General features: G+C 37.6%; 1 protein-coding gene across 2 annotated transcripts in view; it reads left to right on the top strand.

Annotated features, from left to right (window-relative positions):
• ITGB8 (integrin subunit beta 8) overlaps positions 1-19,544 on the top strand; it is an 80,572-nt gene that overhangs the window by 18,463 nt on the left and 42,565 nt on the right. For both annotated transcript variants that reach the window (XM_023216012.1, XM_023216013.1), the window contains 2 exons: positions 14,678-14,763; positions 18,082-18,256. In XM_023216012.1, the coding sequence (XP_023071780.1) occupies positions 14,678-14,763; positions 18,082-18,256 (261 nt within the window). The remainder of the gene's footprint in view (positions 1-14,677; positions 14,764-18,081; positions 18,257-19,544) is intronic.

Genomic DNA, 19,544 nt, shown 5'->3' with positions numbered 1-19,544 from the left:
CATTTGGGGAAATATGGAGAATACGGAATAAGAATTTTATAGGACAATATGGACTATGGTTCATAATACAGTATCAATATTAAATTTTCTGAATTTATCACTTCTACTGTGCTATATGTTTTCAAATTTCTACCAGTGATATTAAACTGAACAAATGTTAATTGAAAATTATAAGATATTAAGGTACTATGGAAGATTATCTATCCTATAAGATACAGTTGACACATTTTATGATAATTCAGATTTCCTTTTTGTCTGAGTCTCCAAAATATAATGAATTTTAGAAAAGACAAATATTTAGAGTCACATTTGGCATTGAGGATAGAAGAGAATTTACTTTAGAGAACAGGATATAAAGTGTAATATTGATGTGTAGTTCAAGCTATATTAGTATTACTATTGATCATAATATTAGGTTGGTGCTGAAGTAATTGAGGTTTTTGACATTACTTTCAATGACCAAAACCGCAATTACTTTAGCACCAACCTAATAGTACTAATTACCAAGATACTTAATCTTACATTGGTATTACTACCTACTCTGTTGAATTTCTTAGGCTGCCGAGAGTTGGTAAGAAATTGCAAGCAGAATATAACAAATAAGTTTTGAATTTGAAAAGATTCTTTTATTATCTCACAAACAAGTTCAATCCATATGAAGAAGCATTAAAATAAATTAATCTGAATATAAGAGGATATGTAAATCAAATGCCATATATGCCGTATAGGGATAAACAACTTTTATTAACCACTATCTAATCTGTAATAAACAACAACAACAACAACAAAATAAAAACATAAGATGTCACTGGCTTTTCTTCTAAAAATCATATACTGTAGTTTAATGTTTTGCTACATACTGGCAGGAAAGAAATATATTCCTTTACTGTGCACTGGCTGTCTTTTATCTAACAAATATTCCATCTAAGTTAATTTACAGTGCTAATTGTAAATAAATTTTATTGATATAATTTACATCAATAAACTCTATTTATTTAAAATGTCAGTGGATGAGTTTTGCCAGATGTATAGACCTCTGCAGCTATGTAGCAATACCATCAACATACAGAACCCTTCCACCCACTAAAGTTTTGCTCATGCCTCTTTACTGACAGTGCCAAAACATAAAACAGGGAATAATCAGTGTGCATTATTGGGCAACTGTTTTATCTAATGTATAGGGATTTTGGTGGCCCTTTTTTAAAAAGCAAAAACAAAAACAATTCCCTTTATTGAAGTTGTTGTTGTTGTTGTTGTTGCTGTTGTTTTGAGATGGAGTTTCACTCTTGTCGCCCAGGCTAGAGTGGAATGGCCTGATCTCAGATCACTGCAACCTCTGCCTCCCAGGTTCAAGCAATTCTCCTGCCTCAGCCTCCTGAGTAGCTGAGATTACAGGTGCCCGCCACCACACCCGGCTAATTTTTGTATTTTTAGTAGAGACAGGGTTTCGCCATGTTAGTCAGGCTGGTCTTGAACTCCTCACCTCAGATGATCTGCCCACCTCGGCCTCCCAAAGTGCTGGGATTACAGGCGTGAGCCACCGCACCTGGTCTTTGGTGACCTTTTAAAATAAATCTTTCCTATTATAAATTGTATCTTAAGACAGTCCCATAACTCACAGAACTGTACATACTATACAGCAAATGTTCTCCACCAATCATGTCACTGTAAGTTGCACTCTACTTTTCAAAATGTTTTCACAGCTCAGTGGAGGAACACAGCACATAACGAGGGGAACATTTTTCCTGCATCATCAATGAGGAAGCAAAGCTTCAGCAAAGTTAGTTTATGAAGCGGAGGCCAGCGAATAGGCAGGGTTAGGAGAAGAACAAGTTGCCTTCTCCTCTGTTCCAGATTTGGCTTTCACGACAGAGCTAGAAATTCACAAATGGAAACAGCAACTGCGAACACCACTTCCTATGCTACTGCCTAATTAGCATGCAGCTCAGAGCTGTCCCCTGGCAAGAGCCTGGGGAAACACCGTTGTAAAAGGACAGCTCTCCCCTCTGCTGAACAAGTGCCAGCCAATCTGCTTTATGCTCTCAGTGAGGTGTTCAGGCTGGGGCTTTTTCATGCTAAAACTCAGTTTCCCTGTGCATAGAAAAAAATGAATTTTGAAAAGGGTACCAAAGTATTTAGGAGAGTCTCTGACTCCAAGGATGGAAAATAATCTTGCTATGGAGAATCTAACATTCTTATCTTTAGAGTGGGAAAATAGGATTACCTTAGCACTGATGATAAGAAAAGTAATGACATACTGCTTATATTAAAGAATTATCTGGAGGTACTGGGGATTACTGTTGAGTCATCACTTAAGAACTAATAATAGTACTAATTAGCCAGGGGTTTTCAGTCATGCTTTGGGAAAATTCTCTTTTTTATGTTATTCTCTATTCTACCTAAGACAGTGTTTACAAGAAAAGGTTCTGTCATCAGAACTGGGTTCAAACTTGGTCTCTGTATTTACCACTTCGGTGACTTTAGGTGAGACTTAGCCTCACTAAGCTGTAGTTTTCCATCTGTAAAATGGGCATAGCAGAACTTTCCTCATGGGAACTTTATGAAGCTTCAGGTAGATCATTTATATAAAGTGCTTGGCATAGGGCCAACACAGTGTAATTGATACTTGTTTTTTTAAATTTTCTCTAATTTTATTGTACTGTATGTATAGATTTAATTTTCAAGTGCAGAGTCAAAAGGTATTAAACACATTTTTGAATTTTGAAATGTGATTACAGGAAAACCAAATCCTAAGTGACCTAAAATTCATGTTGGATTTTAATTTACCAGTATATGTTTTTTACTTAGCAATAAATTTCTTACAATATAGAGTGTTGCTTTGCTACCCTAATCAAGTTCATACCTGCAATGTGACTTTAAGTTTAAAAGATACATTGTAGAAAATGCATTCCTAATATCCTAGGGCATTGTTTTAAACCGCCTTAATCATGTCATTTGAAGTTTGGACATGAATAGCAGAGTGCTTTTTTTTTTTTTAGTTGGAGAAAGGAAACCCATACCTGCCAAGAGTTGGAAATGAAAATAGGACGAGCCCCTGAAACTCTAGTGTGTTAGACTGAAAACATTATTTAGAGGAACAGAGTGGAAAACCGGTGAATACTTTGGCTTTTATAGAAAGGGAGTGTGCCTCATAAACAGGACAGTTGGAATGTATGGAAAATTTCCAGTGAAAACAAGACACAAAGCACATGACTAATATTGCTTTTCCAAGTTAGACAAATGCAGCTTTAACCAGAATTTGCCACTGAGGGGCCTTGGGGGCCCTCCTTGAATCTTGAGACTTTGATCCTTTTTTCAAGTTCCAAGTCTAATGTAGGAAAAGCTATACAGATAGATGACATGGTTTTGATCCCATCTTTCTTCCTGTTTCTGCCATTCCTGAAAATTCCCAGCAGCTGAGTGTCAGAAGACAAATTGAAGCATTCAGCTAAATGAGCAACTGCAAAACTCAATTTATTCCTCTTCAAGAACTACTCTTCTTGTATGTTGAGTGACCATTTGGCTGCCAAGAGAAACTGCCTTGCCTAGGAAACAATATGGACTGCAAAATCAGTTTCAAACACAAATGACAAATATTCCTTATGTTTTGTCATCTTCTTTCCACATCAAATATACATGTAAAGATGTACATAAGGCATAATCTGAAGATAATCAAACAGCTATTAACCAGATTTCTGCATTTCACCTATCCTTCAAAACCAGCTTCAAGTCTACCTTTACGTTGAGAGAGTGCATCTTTAACTATAGTATTCTCTTTCTCCTTTCACATTTCCTGTAAACTCATCATGAATTGCCTTGTCTATTGTTTTGATTTCTCATTGAACAACAAAGGAATACTCTGTGTTTAGAGTGACCTTAGACTTCAGCTTTCCTGAGGAGTTTCAGTTTAACATCTTGCACCGGTACAATTAACAGTGCCCCTTTCAAGTTAAAAAGTGTCTCAGTGTAGATCATAAATTATATAGTCACCCAATGTGTGCAGCAATCAGAGCTTTTTCAGTGCGAAGTTGATTATGATGGGCATAAATGAATCATAATAAAAAGATCTGATATGATCCCATCTGATTGGGCTTCTTGTGATGGCCCATTTCAACACCATGGATGTCATGAGTGGCTTCACAATGGTTCTTCTTGTAAATTCCCTCATGATCTAGAGTTTTGATTTATGCCATCCCAGACCACTTTAAGCTCTGACTCATGCTGGGATTGCCCTAACCAGGGCAGGGCAGACTAATGGAATGCATTGCATTGCCCTAACATTTCTTAACCTGCCCAAGGTTGAACATGTTTGTTTTTCTTTAGCTCTCCAAAAATCTTTATGCTAGCATAAGGCCCTGTTATAATCACACAAATTACTCACTATGTAACAGGAGAAGTTGAAATTTGTCCCTGAAACATAAAGATTATATATAATAAAAACCTTAAAAACCTATCTATTGAGAACCAAAGATATTAGTGCTGTTTCCTAACGCATTACAAGAAAATTCTGCTCAGTCAGGGGATACTCACCTTTGGAGGTACAAGGAACATTTGATGAATTTAAATTAGGTTTAGATCTGTGCAATAAGGAAAAGTAAGTGAATTTGGTGGTCTTGTACCTGAGGATGGAAGCATTAAAAAAGACTATTTTAATTTAGTAGCATTTCATTATGTCTTCAAAGTTCTTTAAAAATAAGCTAGTTCAGTTGAACTACACAATATCAGAAGACCAAGTGTAAGAAAATGGTAATCTGTGTTTGTGGAAACATAAAGATGAATTCATCTAGCTATGTATCATTATGTAAACATGGTTACATTGCCTTTTGTGATAAATAGGTTTTGGAAATGAAGATTACTTAAAAATATACGTAGTCAAGACTTATAAAAACTCAGGAATTAAATTGCCAGATTAACCTCTACTTAGAATATTGTTTATTAATTACACATTTATTGAGTGTGTTCTAGGACATTGAGTATATGTATGAGGCTCATATACTGGATATACAAAGAAAATGTATTTAAGCACCTTTCTCCCAGGAACTGATAGTCTAGTATTCTTACTTTTCCAAGGAAAAACAAACAAACATGAAGAAATACATCTCTTTAGTGTGGATGGTCTACTTCACATAAAGTGATTTTACACTTAACATTTCTTTTAAAACATTTACATTTATTCTGTTAGAGTCTCTTATTTATCTTTCAAAACTCAGATGAAAATTCATCAGTTAGGGATTGTGTTTATCTGCAAGTAAAAGGGTCTTTGAAAACAGGATTAAGTAAGATTCAAGTAAGACTTCTTTCACATCAGACCCAGTTCTGAAAGTAAACGAGCAGATACAGGGACTCCTTGGTATTCTAAGAGGCCTGGGCTGCTTTCCTCCTGTTGTCTTTAGCCTCAGCTTCTATGAGACAAGTTCCCTCAAGTCTGAATAAGGCTGCTGCAGGTCCGGACATTACATCCATGTTCTAGGCAGAAAGAAGCAGGATGGACATAAGGGGAATAAAAAGGAAAACAAAAAATCTTTTTTGAAAACTTTCACAGAAGCCCCATTCAGAAACTTCTGCTTCCATTTAAATTATCATAATTAGTTATGCAATCATCATCACTGCAAGAGAAGGTGAGAACTGCAGCATTTCAGTTCCTCTCAATGCCACCTTCAACAAATCTAGGTCTGGGCCGGGTGCGGTGGCTCAAGCCTGTAATCCCAGCACTTTGGGAGGCCGAGACGGGTGGATCACGAGGTCAGGAGATCGAGACCATCCTGGCTAACATGGTGAAACCCCGTCTCTACTAAAAAATACAAAAATCTAGCCGGGCGAGGTGGTGGGCGCCTGTAGTCCCAGCTACTCGGGAGGCTGAGGCAGGAGAATGGCGTAAACCCGGGAGGCGGAGCTTGCAGTGAGCTGAGATCCCGCCACTGCACTCCAGCCTGGGCGACAGAGCGAGACTCCGTCTCAAAAAAAAAAAAAAAAAAAAAAAAAAAAAAAAAAAAAAAAAAAAAAACAAATCTAGGTCTGTTAGTTAAGAACATGCGGGCAAACAGCAATCTGTGCTACAATACTCTAATCATTTATCACCCTCTGGGGGAGATTATTATATAGACATTGCTAGTTCCCCACCCATGCTCTTTTTATAGGACTGGTGCACCCATCCTCAGCTGCTCTGCATTCTGGCTGTTTATGGCTCACAGTTGCCACTTTCTCAAAGGAATTGCCCTCCACCAAAAGGAGCCACATTGCTCAGAGATGCCTGGAACATCAACCCACTCCAACCTCACTCCTCCCCGTACCAGGCTGCATGCAGCCATTGACTGTCTGATATGGGGTAGAAAACAGGCCCCAGGCTTCCAGGTGGGACAACTTTGTGTTGTCATTTGGGCTCAAAGCTATGGGAGGGGTCAGGTTGAGGCCAGACTCCCTTTGCACCAACGTATATGCTTGCTGCTTGCACCAACGTATATGCTTGCTACCTGTCCCAGTAAGTCACTTGCTAACAATCTCTGCTCCAGGGTCTTTCTCAGGGGAATTAAAACAATTGTTTTTCTTGTAATATCCTGATTCCCCCAGCTTCCTCCTGAGCTACTATATAAGAATTGAACATTATTGTACCACCTCCTTCTCTTCCAAATACACGTTCAGACTATCAAACCTAATCACTGGAACAGCAAACAGAGAAGGCAAGATAGAGAGGAATCCAAACTGGTTTTCACTAAACATAAATCTATTGTAGGTTTTTCTAAGTGAAAGTAGAGGCAAAATAGTTAGAGAAAATAGTTTGCCCCCTAAAGATACTTATGTTCATTTCCGTGGTCTGAATGCTTGTTTTCTACAAGTTTGAAACAAATTAAAAACTATGGTGGAGGCAAAGGAAAGGAATGTGCCAGCCTAGACTGGGTGATACTACAGGAGAGTAGTATTTCCTGAGAGCATAATTCAGAAGCCAACTACAAATATTTTGAATTTCATGAATTTTGTTCACTTAATTCTATATGAGCACAGTTTAAATAAGCATTAGTGGTATTTAGCAGCTAAAGATTTGCCACAGATGTGTTATCATTATTTTAATGACATCTGCTTCTTTGTCTATTTCAACAAATAGGTCCTTGCTCCCCCTGTTTTGAAGGATCATCTCAGGCACTAACTTCTCAGTAATATATCTTCTTTACCTCTTCAGAACCTCCCTACTCAAATCCACCTTTTTCAGAGAGCTTTCTGTGCTTCCTCCTTTTCTCTCATGCCCATTTACTTAATCCCTGGTAATGTTTAACTGACTTTTGTTTTGTTTCGTTTGCTGCATCTTATTTTCAAAGAAGTAGGCCTAAGCACCTACTCCTTGCCTTTATTTTTGTAGGGGCCTTTAGGAAACCTCAAATCAAAACTTGGAATAACTAAGTCATGGCCAGTGATTAGAATGCCAATGTATTTATTTGTTTTAATTTTTATATTAAGTGATAGCATATATTATATTTCTCTGTAAAAGATAGATTCAGTAATCAAGTAATATATTTTAAGGTATATTTACATGACCATGATATGTATATGTAGAAGGAGGAAAACCCAGTTATACTCTAAACTTTATTCTTAAGTGTGCTCAATTTGCCTGATTTTGACTGTTATCAAAGCAGAATATGCATTAATTACAACAGTGTTTACTTGTTTTATTTTTTAAGGAAGTAGCTTTATATAGTTCTCCAAATTTAATTTAATTTGTATAGTAAATGCAATTAGGAAAGGGATATTGCCTGGAAAAAAATGCATTTCTCACAAATCACTTTGTCTAGGAGTAACAGAAGAATCCAGAATAATTGATTCTAAATATCAAGTACTACAGTTTTCATCAGTTATAATTGTTCTTTTTGCCAGATAACCATGAACATCCTTTAAATGTTGTTAAAATTTTATTGACTTTACTACAGAAAAAACTAGAAATGTCTCTAAAAACTTTTACTTGATCCAATCACTTGACTTATGGAAAGATCCCATTCTAAACACTGAAACTTTTATTGTCCTTTTTAGTTTTAGGAAGTTTGTTGGTCCATATTTTCCCCCTGTCACTTCTATCGACTAAATATTTTCAAAATAATATGAATGAATGGCATCCTCAAAAACTAAGAATACCTAAGTGGGTGTCATGAGTGTCTTTTCCTGATTTTTGTGTACTCTGTCCTGTTGACGATGGATATTTATTATATTTTATGACAGATAGCTATAGAGGTCATCTCACATATGTCATAAACATTTAATTCTGGGAAATAATTTAAAAATTATTCAGCTTAATCAATGTTCATGTTGCAAAATATGAATAAAATGCAGGTGTTCTAAGAGATTTTCAGTAAGCCAGTTCATAGTCATGCCAAAGTTGTATTTGTAATAGATTGGATGGATGTGTATATATTCAACTTTATGGGCTTTTAAGAATCATTTTTAAACAGCTAAAATAAATGCAGCACTTTTTACTTAATAGCCATTTTTATATATTAGATGTATTTTTAAAACTTTATCTTTATGACCCAAGGGACTTTCATTTTAAAGACAGCATGTTACATTTACAACAAGTTTGAGGACATCTTTCTTTTTTTTTTTTGAACATAGAGCTTAATACACACATGAACATACACATATGTATGTGTCTATATATATAATGTGTACCTATGTGTATATAGATAATATACCCATCACAGATAATATTAATTATAATTACATTACAACAGTTTATCGAATGCCTACTATGCCCTGAGCACTCTGTTTGGCATGCTTTACCTTATTTCATCCTCACGTCAGCAATTTCATATGGTTATAGTTAGGCCTGTGTTACAGTGGAGGAGATGGATGCTTAGAAAGTTTAGGTGACTAGCTTAGTAAGTAGCTGTGTTATGGAACATTGGAAGTTTCTTCCCAGTAACTATTTAGCAATACTATCTCATCACACCTGTTGTCTACAGTTGTAAGACAATGAGAAAATATAAGACACACAGCACATGCTAACAGCTCCAGAAATAGAATTACTTGGAATGTACACATTTATTGACAATATGCGGTTAAATCTCTTTCTGATTTCTGTCAAGGCAGGTTTTGTTGTTGTTTGTTTTGTTTTGTTTTGTTTGTTTGTTTTGAGATGGAGTCTTGCTCCGTTGCTCAGGCTGGAGTGCAATGGCGTGATCTTGCCTCACTGCAAACTCCGCCTCCCAAGTTCAATCTATTCTCCTGCCCCAGCCTCCCAAGTAGCTGGGATTACAGTGTGTGCCACCACACTCAGCTAATTTTTTTGTATCTTTAGTAGTGACAGGGTTTCACTGTGCTACCCAAGATGGCTCAATCTCCTGATCTCGTGTTCTGCCCACCTCAGCCTCTCAAAGTGCTGAGACTACAGGTGTGAGCCACCGCTCCCAGCCTACCTGGTTACTTTCTCTAGATAGGAGATAGCAATGTGACATAAAACTGCCCCAGGGACTCCAGAACTTCTGGTACAGTTATACTTCTGAAGAACTAGGCCCCAAACCAATTTTTCTCAGAATTCCAGATGATAAAAATATTAGCATCATTTTTTTGTGTGTGTGAGTCACAATGGATGTCAATTTTCTAACCCTTTTTATTTCTATTTTCTTCCTGCTCTTTCCTGAACATTTTCACACAGCTATAGCAAGGCAAAGAAAGTAGTTGGGACTACAGGCATGTGCCACCACGCCTGGCTAATTTTTGTATTTTTAGTGGAGTCAGGGTTTCACCATATTGATCAGGCTGGTCTCAAACTCCTGACCTCAGGTGATCCACCCACCAAAGTGCTGAGATTACAGGCACGAGCCACTGCACCCAACCAGCAGTACATTTTTTTAAACTTTTATTTTAGATACAGAGTGTACATGTGCAGGTTTGTTACCTGGTGTATTGCATGCTGCTGAGGTTTAGGGTATTAATGATCCCATCTCCCGGGTAGTAAGCATAGTATCTGACAGTTTTTCAACTCTTGCTCCCCTCCCTACTTTCACCCTCTAGTAGTTGTCAGTGTCTGCTGTTCCCATGTTTATGTCCATGTGTATCCAATGTTTAGCTCTCACTTATAAGTGGTAACACGTGTTATTCGGTTTTCTGTTTCTGAGTTAATTTGGTAAGGATATTGCCTCCAGCTACATCCATTGTGCTGCAAAGGACATGATTTTGCTCTTTTTTATGGCTGTGTTGTGTTCCACGTTGTATATGTACCACATTTTCTTTACCTGGCCCACCACTGAAGGGCACCTAGGTTGATTCCATGTCTTTGCTATCATGGATAGCACTAAGGCAATACATTTTTTTTTAATAACATGAGCTTTATGAGGCACTGAGGACTAAAACAAATGAGCATACGAGGAGGATCTGAAGATCTGTGCTTTAACACATTATAATACTTCTTCCATTGGCTTAAGAATTTCCATTGGGATCAGTAAAACATAATCCTTATTAAAATGCAGTGTTTGAATATAAAGAACAAGGTGCACATTGCAACATCACTAGGCAAATAGCTGAACAAGCAGCAACCGCAATCATAAAGTGGGAAAACCCACTCAGGCACACCCTCTAATGAGGTGTCAGTGCAGTGCTGAGGGCTGCTAGGAAACCATTGCTATAAAGTAGTTTTCCTGTAATGTTGGATGGGAGGGCAAATTAACTAGGTAGACCCAGAAGCTGATAACAAACTGTCCGTGTCTGTAAACAGCAGTCATGCATTGTTGTATATGCAGTGTAAAGATTTTTACTTTCACAGAAGGGTGTGTTTGTATGTGTGTTGTGGGAGGAGAGGGAAGGAGAGAGTGTACGTGTGTTTGTGTGGGAGAGAGAGAAGAAATTTCTAGCACACACTGACTAACAGCATTCATAATACTTTGAACATTCAGTGAAAATAATTCCTGTAATTGTTGATATAGGTATATTTGGCATTTTACTTACTTGCATATTTTTAATTAGAAAGAAATTTCTTAAAATGCTGCATGCCAAAGTGTATCTGGCATGTCTTCTGCGAAGCATAACCATGACACTCTCCAGAAATAATGTTTGACACTCTTCCCATGCAGTTCAATTTATGACCTTCCTCCAGTCCTGCAGAACCATGTGGCCACCTCCTCCAGATCCATTTATGGGATCTTTTTTCCTGTAGCTATGTAGACCCTGAGAAATGTCAGCCCTGGAACCTGGAAAGTATTGACAGGACCAACATTTCTCTCCCTCTGGGTCATCATCGTTAGGCGTCTGAAATTTGAGAATAGAGATGGGCACTAGAACTTTTTAAAGAAAAGAATCAGAATACAAAGGAAACAGATTTTCACTTGTGAATTTGTTTTTGCCATGTGTACTATGGAAGTAGGAGCCTTATCTGAGCTTGAAGCTAGGTTAACTTAGAACAGAGTCAGACAATTATTAGAAGCAAAGACCGGCATCCTAGATTCCACAGCATCCCTTCCATGAGTCTACAGTACTTTAATTTTTTTTTTTTTTTTTTTTTACTTGAGTAGCGTTAGGGGTACAAGTGGCTTTTGATTATGTGGATGAACTATAAGGTGATGAAGTCTGGGCTCTTACTGTTCCTGTCAGCCAAACTGTGTACATTATACACAATAGGTAATTTTTCATCCCTCAGCCCTCTCCCAAACCCTTCTTCTGAGTCTCCAATGTCCACTAAGGCCCTTTGTATGTCCTTGGGTACCTATAGCTTAGCTCTCACTTGTAAATAACATGTGCTATTTGGTTTTTCATTCCTGAGCTACTTTGCTAAGGATAATGGCCTCCAATTCCATCTAAGTTGCTGCAAAAGACACTATTATTTTTTATGGCTGAGTGGTATTCCATGGTGTATATGTATGCCAGATTTTCTTTGTGCACTCTTCCACTGATGGGCACTTAGCTTGATTCCATATGTTTGCAATTGTGAATTGTACTGTGATAAATATGTGCACACAGATGTCTTTTTATAAGATAACTTCTTTTCCTTTGAGTAGATACACAGTTGTAGGACTGCTGAATCAAATGGTAGATCTACTTTGGAGACTGCAGTCTTTTTTTGGAGTTATTTCAATTATATTATTGTATATAATCACTTGGAAAAAACGTTCCTTTCTTTCACAACCTTGCCAGCATCTGTTGTTTCTTGTCTTTTTAATAATTGCCATTCTGACTGGCATGAGATGGCATCTCCTTGTGGTTTTGATTTGCATTTCTCTAATGATAGGCAATGTTGAGCTTTTTTTCAATGTTTGTTATCCACATGAATGTCTTCTTTTGAGAAGTGTCTGTTTATGTTCTTTACCCTCTTTTTGACACTGGAGTCTTAACTGCCAACACAAAAGTCTTACCTGTTGAGTGAAAGTCTTGGTCAAGTCTGAACTGAAATAGACTTAATTTCATGTTTCAGTTGAGTCAAGGCTAAGAGTTGGCAAAAGTCAAATAAGGTCTGTGTCTTAGTTCATCTGTACTGCTAAGACAAAATATTTGTGACTGGGTAATTTATAAACAATAGAAATTTCCTTCTTACAGTTCTGGAAGCTGGGGAGTCCAGGATTAAGGTGCCAGCGTCCAGTGTCTTGTGAGGGACTTCTTGCTGTGTCCTTATGTGATGGAAGCACTGAAGGACCAAGAGAGCTAAAAGCTTTGGAGCCTTAATCTCATTCAGAAGGGTGGGGCCCTCATGACCTAATCATCTCCTAAAGGCCCCAGCTCTTAATACTATTGCACTAGAGGCTAAGGTTCAACGTATGAACTCGGGGGGACACACTCAGACCGTAGCAGTCTGCAAATGTGCATAATGTCTACACCTAAATTGGTTTTCTTTCTGGAAACAAAACGAAAAAGGTCACTCACTTTTCTGAACATTTTAGTAGTAAGCAGATTTTACAGTTTGGCAGCCTACAACAGATGGAAAATTTTTAGGCTAAGGAGTTTTCATACTTTGGGAAGCCAAGCTGGTGGTAAAGGAAGCACAAAATATTAGAGTTAACTTTAGTTCTTTGTGTTCTAGGCCAGGTCTAGAAAGGTTAGTGAAGTGAAGAAGTTTTGGACAATGTATATACAAAGTTGATATAAAGTGAAGGACAAAGGAGATACACAGAGGAGATGATAGAACATTAGAGGTATTAGGGAAAGATGCTCCATACCACCCCAGTTAGCACTTCTAACTGTAAACACAGGAGTAAACACAGTTCCTCCCTCTCTGCTCTTCTCCTACTACTTTCCCCTCTCATCCCCTTCCACCTCCAGGTCAGAACCGCTTTTATCCTGTATTTCCAGAATGTTGGGGAAAGTATTTTATCCTGTATTTCCAGAATGAGAGAGAAAGAAAAAAAGAGAAAACAGTTGGAATATGGCTAGCTAGAGATTCTGTAGTCTCTATTCCCTTTAAAATTACCATGACCATGTGAGATTGGGCACATACACACATGTGCATGAGTGTGCACACAGACACATACTTTTCTTGTATATGTAATATATTTTTAAAGAGATAAACATGGATTAGAAGAAAGAAAATAAGATGACAAAGAGAGATACTAAATGTGACTGCCTCTGGGGAGCAATCCTTAAATATACCCTCTTCCTCCACCCCGACCTATCCCTCTCTAAAGCAGAGTGAGAGGCACCTTCTCCCTGTTCTTCTATCACTTTGGTGAAATCTCTCCATGTATCTTATACTATGTGATACTGTTTGCTCATATATGTCTCTCCTCATTTGGTCTGTGAGCTGCCTACATCCAGGATGTCCCTTTTCTTTACTCTGAGTGAGATGGACAGATCACATCGTGACTTCCAGTGTCCTTAGAACATCTCATGGTAAAGAAAAGACTGTAGGAAGTATGTGATTGTTCTAGTAAAAACTCATGATACAATGATGTATGACTCATTCTGTATCATAGTTTGCATTTCAACCTATACTAACGAGCCCTATTTTAACTGTTTCAGCAGTTAGTGGATAGGGGGATAATGGTAAATAATTTCCAGGCACCACTATGTTATTATTAAACTATTATGGACATGTGCAGAAATCTATGGAAATGTGAATTGGTCATGATCTTAGATCTTTAGTCATCCAATCTGAAAAATTAAATTAACTAAAACAACTCATTCAGTTTGACCACTTTAATCCTAAAATATTAAATCATGCCAGTATGTCTGGTTCTGGTATTCCTCCAGCCAAAATAATCAATATTCACACAATTAGAATTCCCAAGTTAATTACTTTATATGCCCAGCAAGATTGTTTCACAGAAAATTCATTATCTGTGATTTAATGTGAATTTATGTGTTGAGATTTATGTCTATAAACAATAATTTTTGTAGGAAAAACTCTAGAACCCAAAGCACTTGTTTGCTTCAGAGAATATGAAATACAGTGAAACTTACTAAACTTACTAAAAAATTTGGAGGGTCCTTGCCCTCTACCATTGCAGTAGAATTGAAGCCAGACCCCCAAACCTGACCAAAATCACATTTTTGTCACTCTTCTTTCTCCCAAATTCATAACTAAATCATAATTATCAAGGTATCTGTTAATTACAATGAGCAGGTCAAGTCTTTTCAATAAATTATATATCTTTGTTGTTAGATTTTTGTAATAAAAGGTCCTCTTGTTTCAGTTTTTCAAAATGCATTGTAGTCTAGAATTATATATGCTTTCTATTTTGAGAGTAAATTATAACTGTTTTCTCCTTCATTACAGAAGACAATATATGTGCATCTTCAAATGCAGCATCCTGTGCCAGGTGCCTTGCGCTGGGTCCAGAATGTGGATGGTGTGTTCAAGAGGTGTGCCTTTTTTTGTTTTGTTTTGTTTTGTTTTGTTTTGTTTGCTTTTTCTCATGGTTGACTTGAGCTATAGCATGACTTCATTTTCCTAATATTCTGTGCCTTGAAGGTGCATCAGGAAAAAGAAAGATACTGCAGAACATAAGGAAAATTTTATTTGGTTTTATGCTTGGAAATAGCATATCTGGCTGAATATAAAATAAAGCATAACCTTTTTATTAGGAAAATTACGGTAATTTTGAAATGAAGTGCAAACCATTTTATGTTTTCCATCTGTTCTATAGAGAGAATTGGCAACCACAGCTAGTAACTTTTGATAGTTCAGTAGGCTTTGGTGTGGAATTCTTGCTTCAGCTTGAGGCATTAGGTTATATATCCTGTTGTTCAAAATAACTGTTTTTCTGTTCTACCAAGATAAACAGATCCTAATAACAAAATTCTTAGTAAAACAATTACAATGCATTCCTTCTTTCTTGGCTCTAGGATTGTTTTGTGAGTTTTCTTCTTTTGTCGGTAATCTAGAGTTAGAACTGCCTGTATCTAGTAAATTGCACTGAAGAAGCGATCTGCTAATTTGGGATTTCTTCTTGTATGAGATTGCCTAAATAATTTTACATTTACTTATGTAGCTCCTGGGAATTGGAACAAACAAATGGGTCTTTTTAATGGCCTTTTGCTTGACATGGAGCTAAGTCTGTAGCTTTTGTCTCCTCTGACTTAACAACTGTGCCTACTGTTATCCTTCCAACCTCCTTTATTACTTCTTGGAGAAAAAAGAAAGTTGAAAGGTAGAAACAAATGTTGGATATCATTTTCTTCTAGGAAGCAAGTCAGAGTAGAGGTAGGGGAGGAGTTCAAGAAATGTTAGGCACGTCTGAAATTAAGTCTCCCTACCGATAGCCTAAAGGCTTCCCAGATGGACTCTGGGCTCCACCAGTGAGAAAACCGGATGTCATTCATGAACTACAAAGTGCTCCATCAGAACCCGTGGAGCCAGGCATGTCACAGAGAGGACAATTTCAGAGTTTCTGGGTCCGATCCCATCACTTCCTGTGAGCCAAATGACCAAAAGAATTCACTTTAGCATCTCCCTTTCTTCATCTCTATAACCTCAAATTTGGTGTTTGCTTCCAGGTTTTTCTCTGTCAAGAATGTTTCATGGCTTGTTATTTCCTGACCCCAAACCAGTACTTCATTTTAGATTTTTACTGCTTCACTAAGGAAAATCCTTAGAGCCCTGAAGTTTGTGCCAACTTGCTGTCAACTGCTGAATGCTTTAGTGAGGGTAGTTTGGAAGAGCCTTCAAAAGAGAAGCCCAATTGTCAGCCACAAGTAACATGTTAGCCATAGAACATTAGATTTCGGAGGGACCCCTTCTCCCTCTCACACCTCCGACTGGAAGAAAATAATCTGGAGAGTCATAGCTTTGGGAATAACTGTCAGTCCTGCCATAGAAGGAGGGATTTCGAGTATTCGGAGGAGTCAGTTGTCCGGTAGAAGGAGCTAAGTCAAGGAGAAAGGAGGTGGCTGCTGGAGGGGAGAAGGAAAACCTGTCACTATTGGCGACATTCTTCAGATGGGATCTTAGGGAAAACAGTCAGAAACTCACTTGGGTGCTCATGTCCTCAAATATTCTATACAGCACGGTTCAGCCTAGTTTATGTATTGAAAGAGCAGGCTCTGAAGAAACACTGAGTTGGATTCAAATCCCAGTTCCACCAGTTTCTAATGTTATAAACTTGCACATGTTACCTAACCACTTTGAACCTCAGATTTCCATACCTCTAAAATGAAAATACAAATTGAACCCTCCCCACAGTCTTTGCGAGGATGAAATGAAGCAATGTGGGAAGCATTGGGCACAGAGGCATGGCTTCAGAAATGGGAGTGAGGACTATATAGAACTTTGACAAGGCTCTGGAACAACTCATTCAGGGTTAGGAAACAGGAGGAGTGCCTGCATTAATAACACAACCTCAAAGGAAGCAGCCAGTTTTAGGACTCAGCCACCATCCATGCCATTAAGAGAAGGAGCTGTCCACTCCCTGCAGGCTGACCTGATGTCATTGAGAGGAAGAATATATTATTTAATTTTGAAAGATCCCTCACGCTTTAGGTGTGGATGTGGCTGATGCCAATGATTCCTCAACCAGTAAGGCTGGAAGGAGAGGCAAGGGAGAGGCAGGTTTTTTTTTTTTTTTCCTGCTCATGATTAGGACAGATAAATGATAACAAAGTAAACTTGTCTTGAATAATTTTCAAAGCTAGTCAAAAGCAAAAGGTCTCTACAAAGTTTAAACCAGATATATCCAGTTTGCTTGCACTATTATGTAGCATGTTAATCTGCCATTCCATGTACTTTGCTTTCTCTTCCCTTCTACACTACATAAGTAATTGTAAAGTAATTAGGATAGAAAGGGCATCATCAATGTTACCTAGTTTAATGCCCCATGTTCCTTTCTAACATCTATGAAAGACATTATATATCTTGAAGAATTCCCTTCCTCTCCTACCTTTTCTGTCTGATGCAGAGTGTCATGCATGGTTAGAGTTCAGAGTGCAGGCTCGGTGCATAGTTATACTTTCACAGCATATATGATAGGAAAAATTTCACTGTCAAAGGGAATAGGATAGAATTGTCTCACTTCTGTGCAAATTGCTATGTTTGGAAGTCAAAAAGACTCAGTCATGAGTAGGAAAAAAAAACCTTTTCATATATATATATCCCCAGAATATTATACTAAATTGATGAAAATAACAACCAATAAAAAGCCAACCAGGTCAGGTGCAGTGGCTCACACCTGTAATTCTAGCACTTTGGGAGGCCGAGGCAGGCAGATCACCTAAGGTCAGGAGTTTGAGACCAACCTGGCCAACATGGTAAAAGCCTATCTCTACAAAAGATACAATAGTTAACTGGGTGTGGTGGTATGTGCCTGTAGTTCCAACTATTTGGGAGGCTGAGGCAAGATAATTTTTAGAAGCTGGGAGATGGAGGTTGCAGTGAGCCAAAATCGTGCCACTGCACTCCAGCCTGGATCAGGAGGGAGACTCTGTCTCCAAAATGGAGGAAAAAAAAAAAAGCCAACCAGAGAAACTTCAGTCTGAGCTTTTCCTTCTCAAATAAGTTTTAGATGCAGAAAGTGAAGTAGGATTTTTGCTTGTGTTTTTCTTGTAGAAAAAGTAAAAACATAAGGATCAGAAGAAATTAAAATGATATAAAATACCAAAAACGCGATATTTGCGATGTCATTTTCTTTGAATGTAATTGAGGTGATATACACTAAAAACATCAGTGATTTTCTTTCTTTTAAACAGGATTTCATTTCAGGTGGATCAAGAAGTGAACGTTGTGATATTGTTTCCAATTTAATAAGCAAAGGCTGCTCGGTTGATTCAATAGAATACCCATCTGTGCATGTTATAATACCCACTGAAAATGAAATTAATACCCAGGTGACACCAGAAGAAGTGTCTATCCAACTGCGTCCAGGTTTGGTCATTTTCAAATAAATCTATAATGATTCTTAACTTGAAATTGCAATTTATTTTAATTTGCTCATTTTCAATATTATGTGGCAGGCAGTATTGTTATTGTAGAAACCACAGTGGAGTCAGAATCAAGAAATTAGAATTCTAGTCTTTATAGTGCCTGCAGCCAGCTGTGTGTCTTTGGACACTGCAAACCTGACCACACTATATTCTAATTATGTGTTCTATTCACATAATCTGATCAGGTTGTGATGTAATTGTGTTTTTCTACTCTACTGCGAGCCCTAGGAGCAAGGGGACATGTTTATTCCACTCTATTTTTCCAATGCCTAGCAGAGTCCTGGCATGTAGTAAGCACTCCATAAGTATTTGTTAGCTTGATTGATCCCCTTTGGAAGGGCTCTTCCAAAATTAAATCAATCAAGCAACCAATATTTATGTGATTGTGATTTAATCACAACCAACTTGTGATTAAAAGTTTATTACAAAGTTCTTAGAGCTTTTGTAATAGACTTTTAATCACAAGGCTACAATTCATGATTATCATAATTACCTTGGGCCATTTTGTGATGACCCCTGAGATTAATATACACCTTTTCTCCTATACCTCTTTTTTACTTCCCCTTCCTTCACAGTGTATTTCACAGTTTGGCCTATGTTGTAGGCCACTGGACATTGTTCACTTTCCTCCACTGCTACAGAATCCTGGTGTAAAAGTTACATATAGTAAGATAAATCAAGGTACACAGATGTGCACCACTTAATTAGATGCATGTAGTTTAAAGCAGTTCGCAATTGTATCCAAGCCTTCGTCATTTCATTGTGGGTGGTCCTGTCCTGTCATTAATTTTTAAATAACTATTCTTGACACATTCCCTTCCCCATTCCAGAAATGTGCTATTTCTTCCAGACTCTGATTATCAGAAAAACAAAATCCATTACTTTCTTGGCCCTGGGCATATTCCCAGTTTCCAATTAAAACTATGCTCTTTCCCATATTAAATAATGACACAGCCCAGTATGGACATTGTGAGCAACAGTTGGAAAGGAATATACGAAAATGAAAGTAATTAGATTGGTAAGATGGTAGCTATTCTCACCTTCCATTGCAAAAAACTATTTAGTGTGGTAAATATATTCTTTTTTAGAAAAAGAGAAAGAGAGAGGGTGAAACAAAAATTATATGCTCTTGTTCACCTAATTCCAATTTAATGCATCCACTAAACTCTGCCCTTAGATATTCCTATAATTACACATGCCTCTCTCGTCTGTGTTTTCTTTTGCCTTTT

Source organism: Piliocolobus tephrosceles, chromosome 8, assembly GCF_002776525.5.
Source record: "Piliocolobus tephrosceles isolate RC106 chromosome 8, ASM277652v3, whole genome shotgun sequence".
Taxonomy (NCBI): domain Eukaryota; kingdom Metazoa; phylum Chordata; class Mammalia; order Primates; family Cercopithecidae; genus Piliocolobus; species Piliocolobus tephrosceles.
The sequence above is the reverse complement of the archived record's forward strand: the minus strand, read 5'-3'. Positions and strand labels throughout refer to the sequence as shown.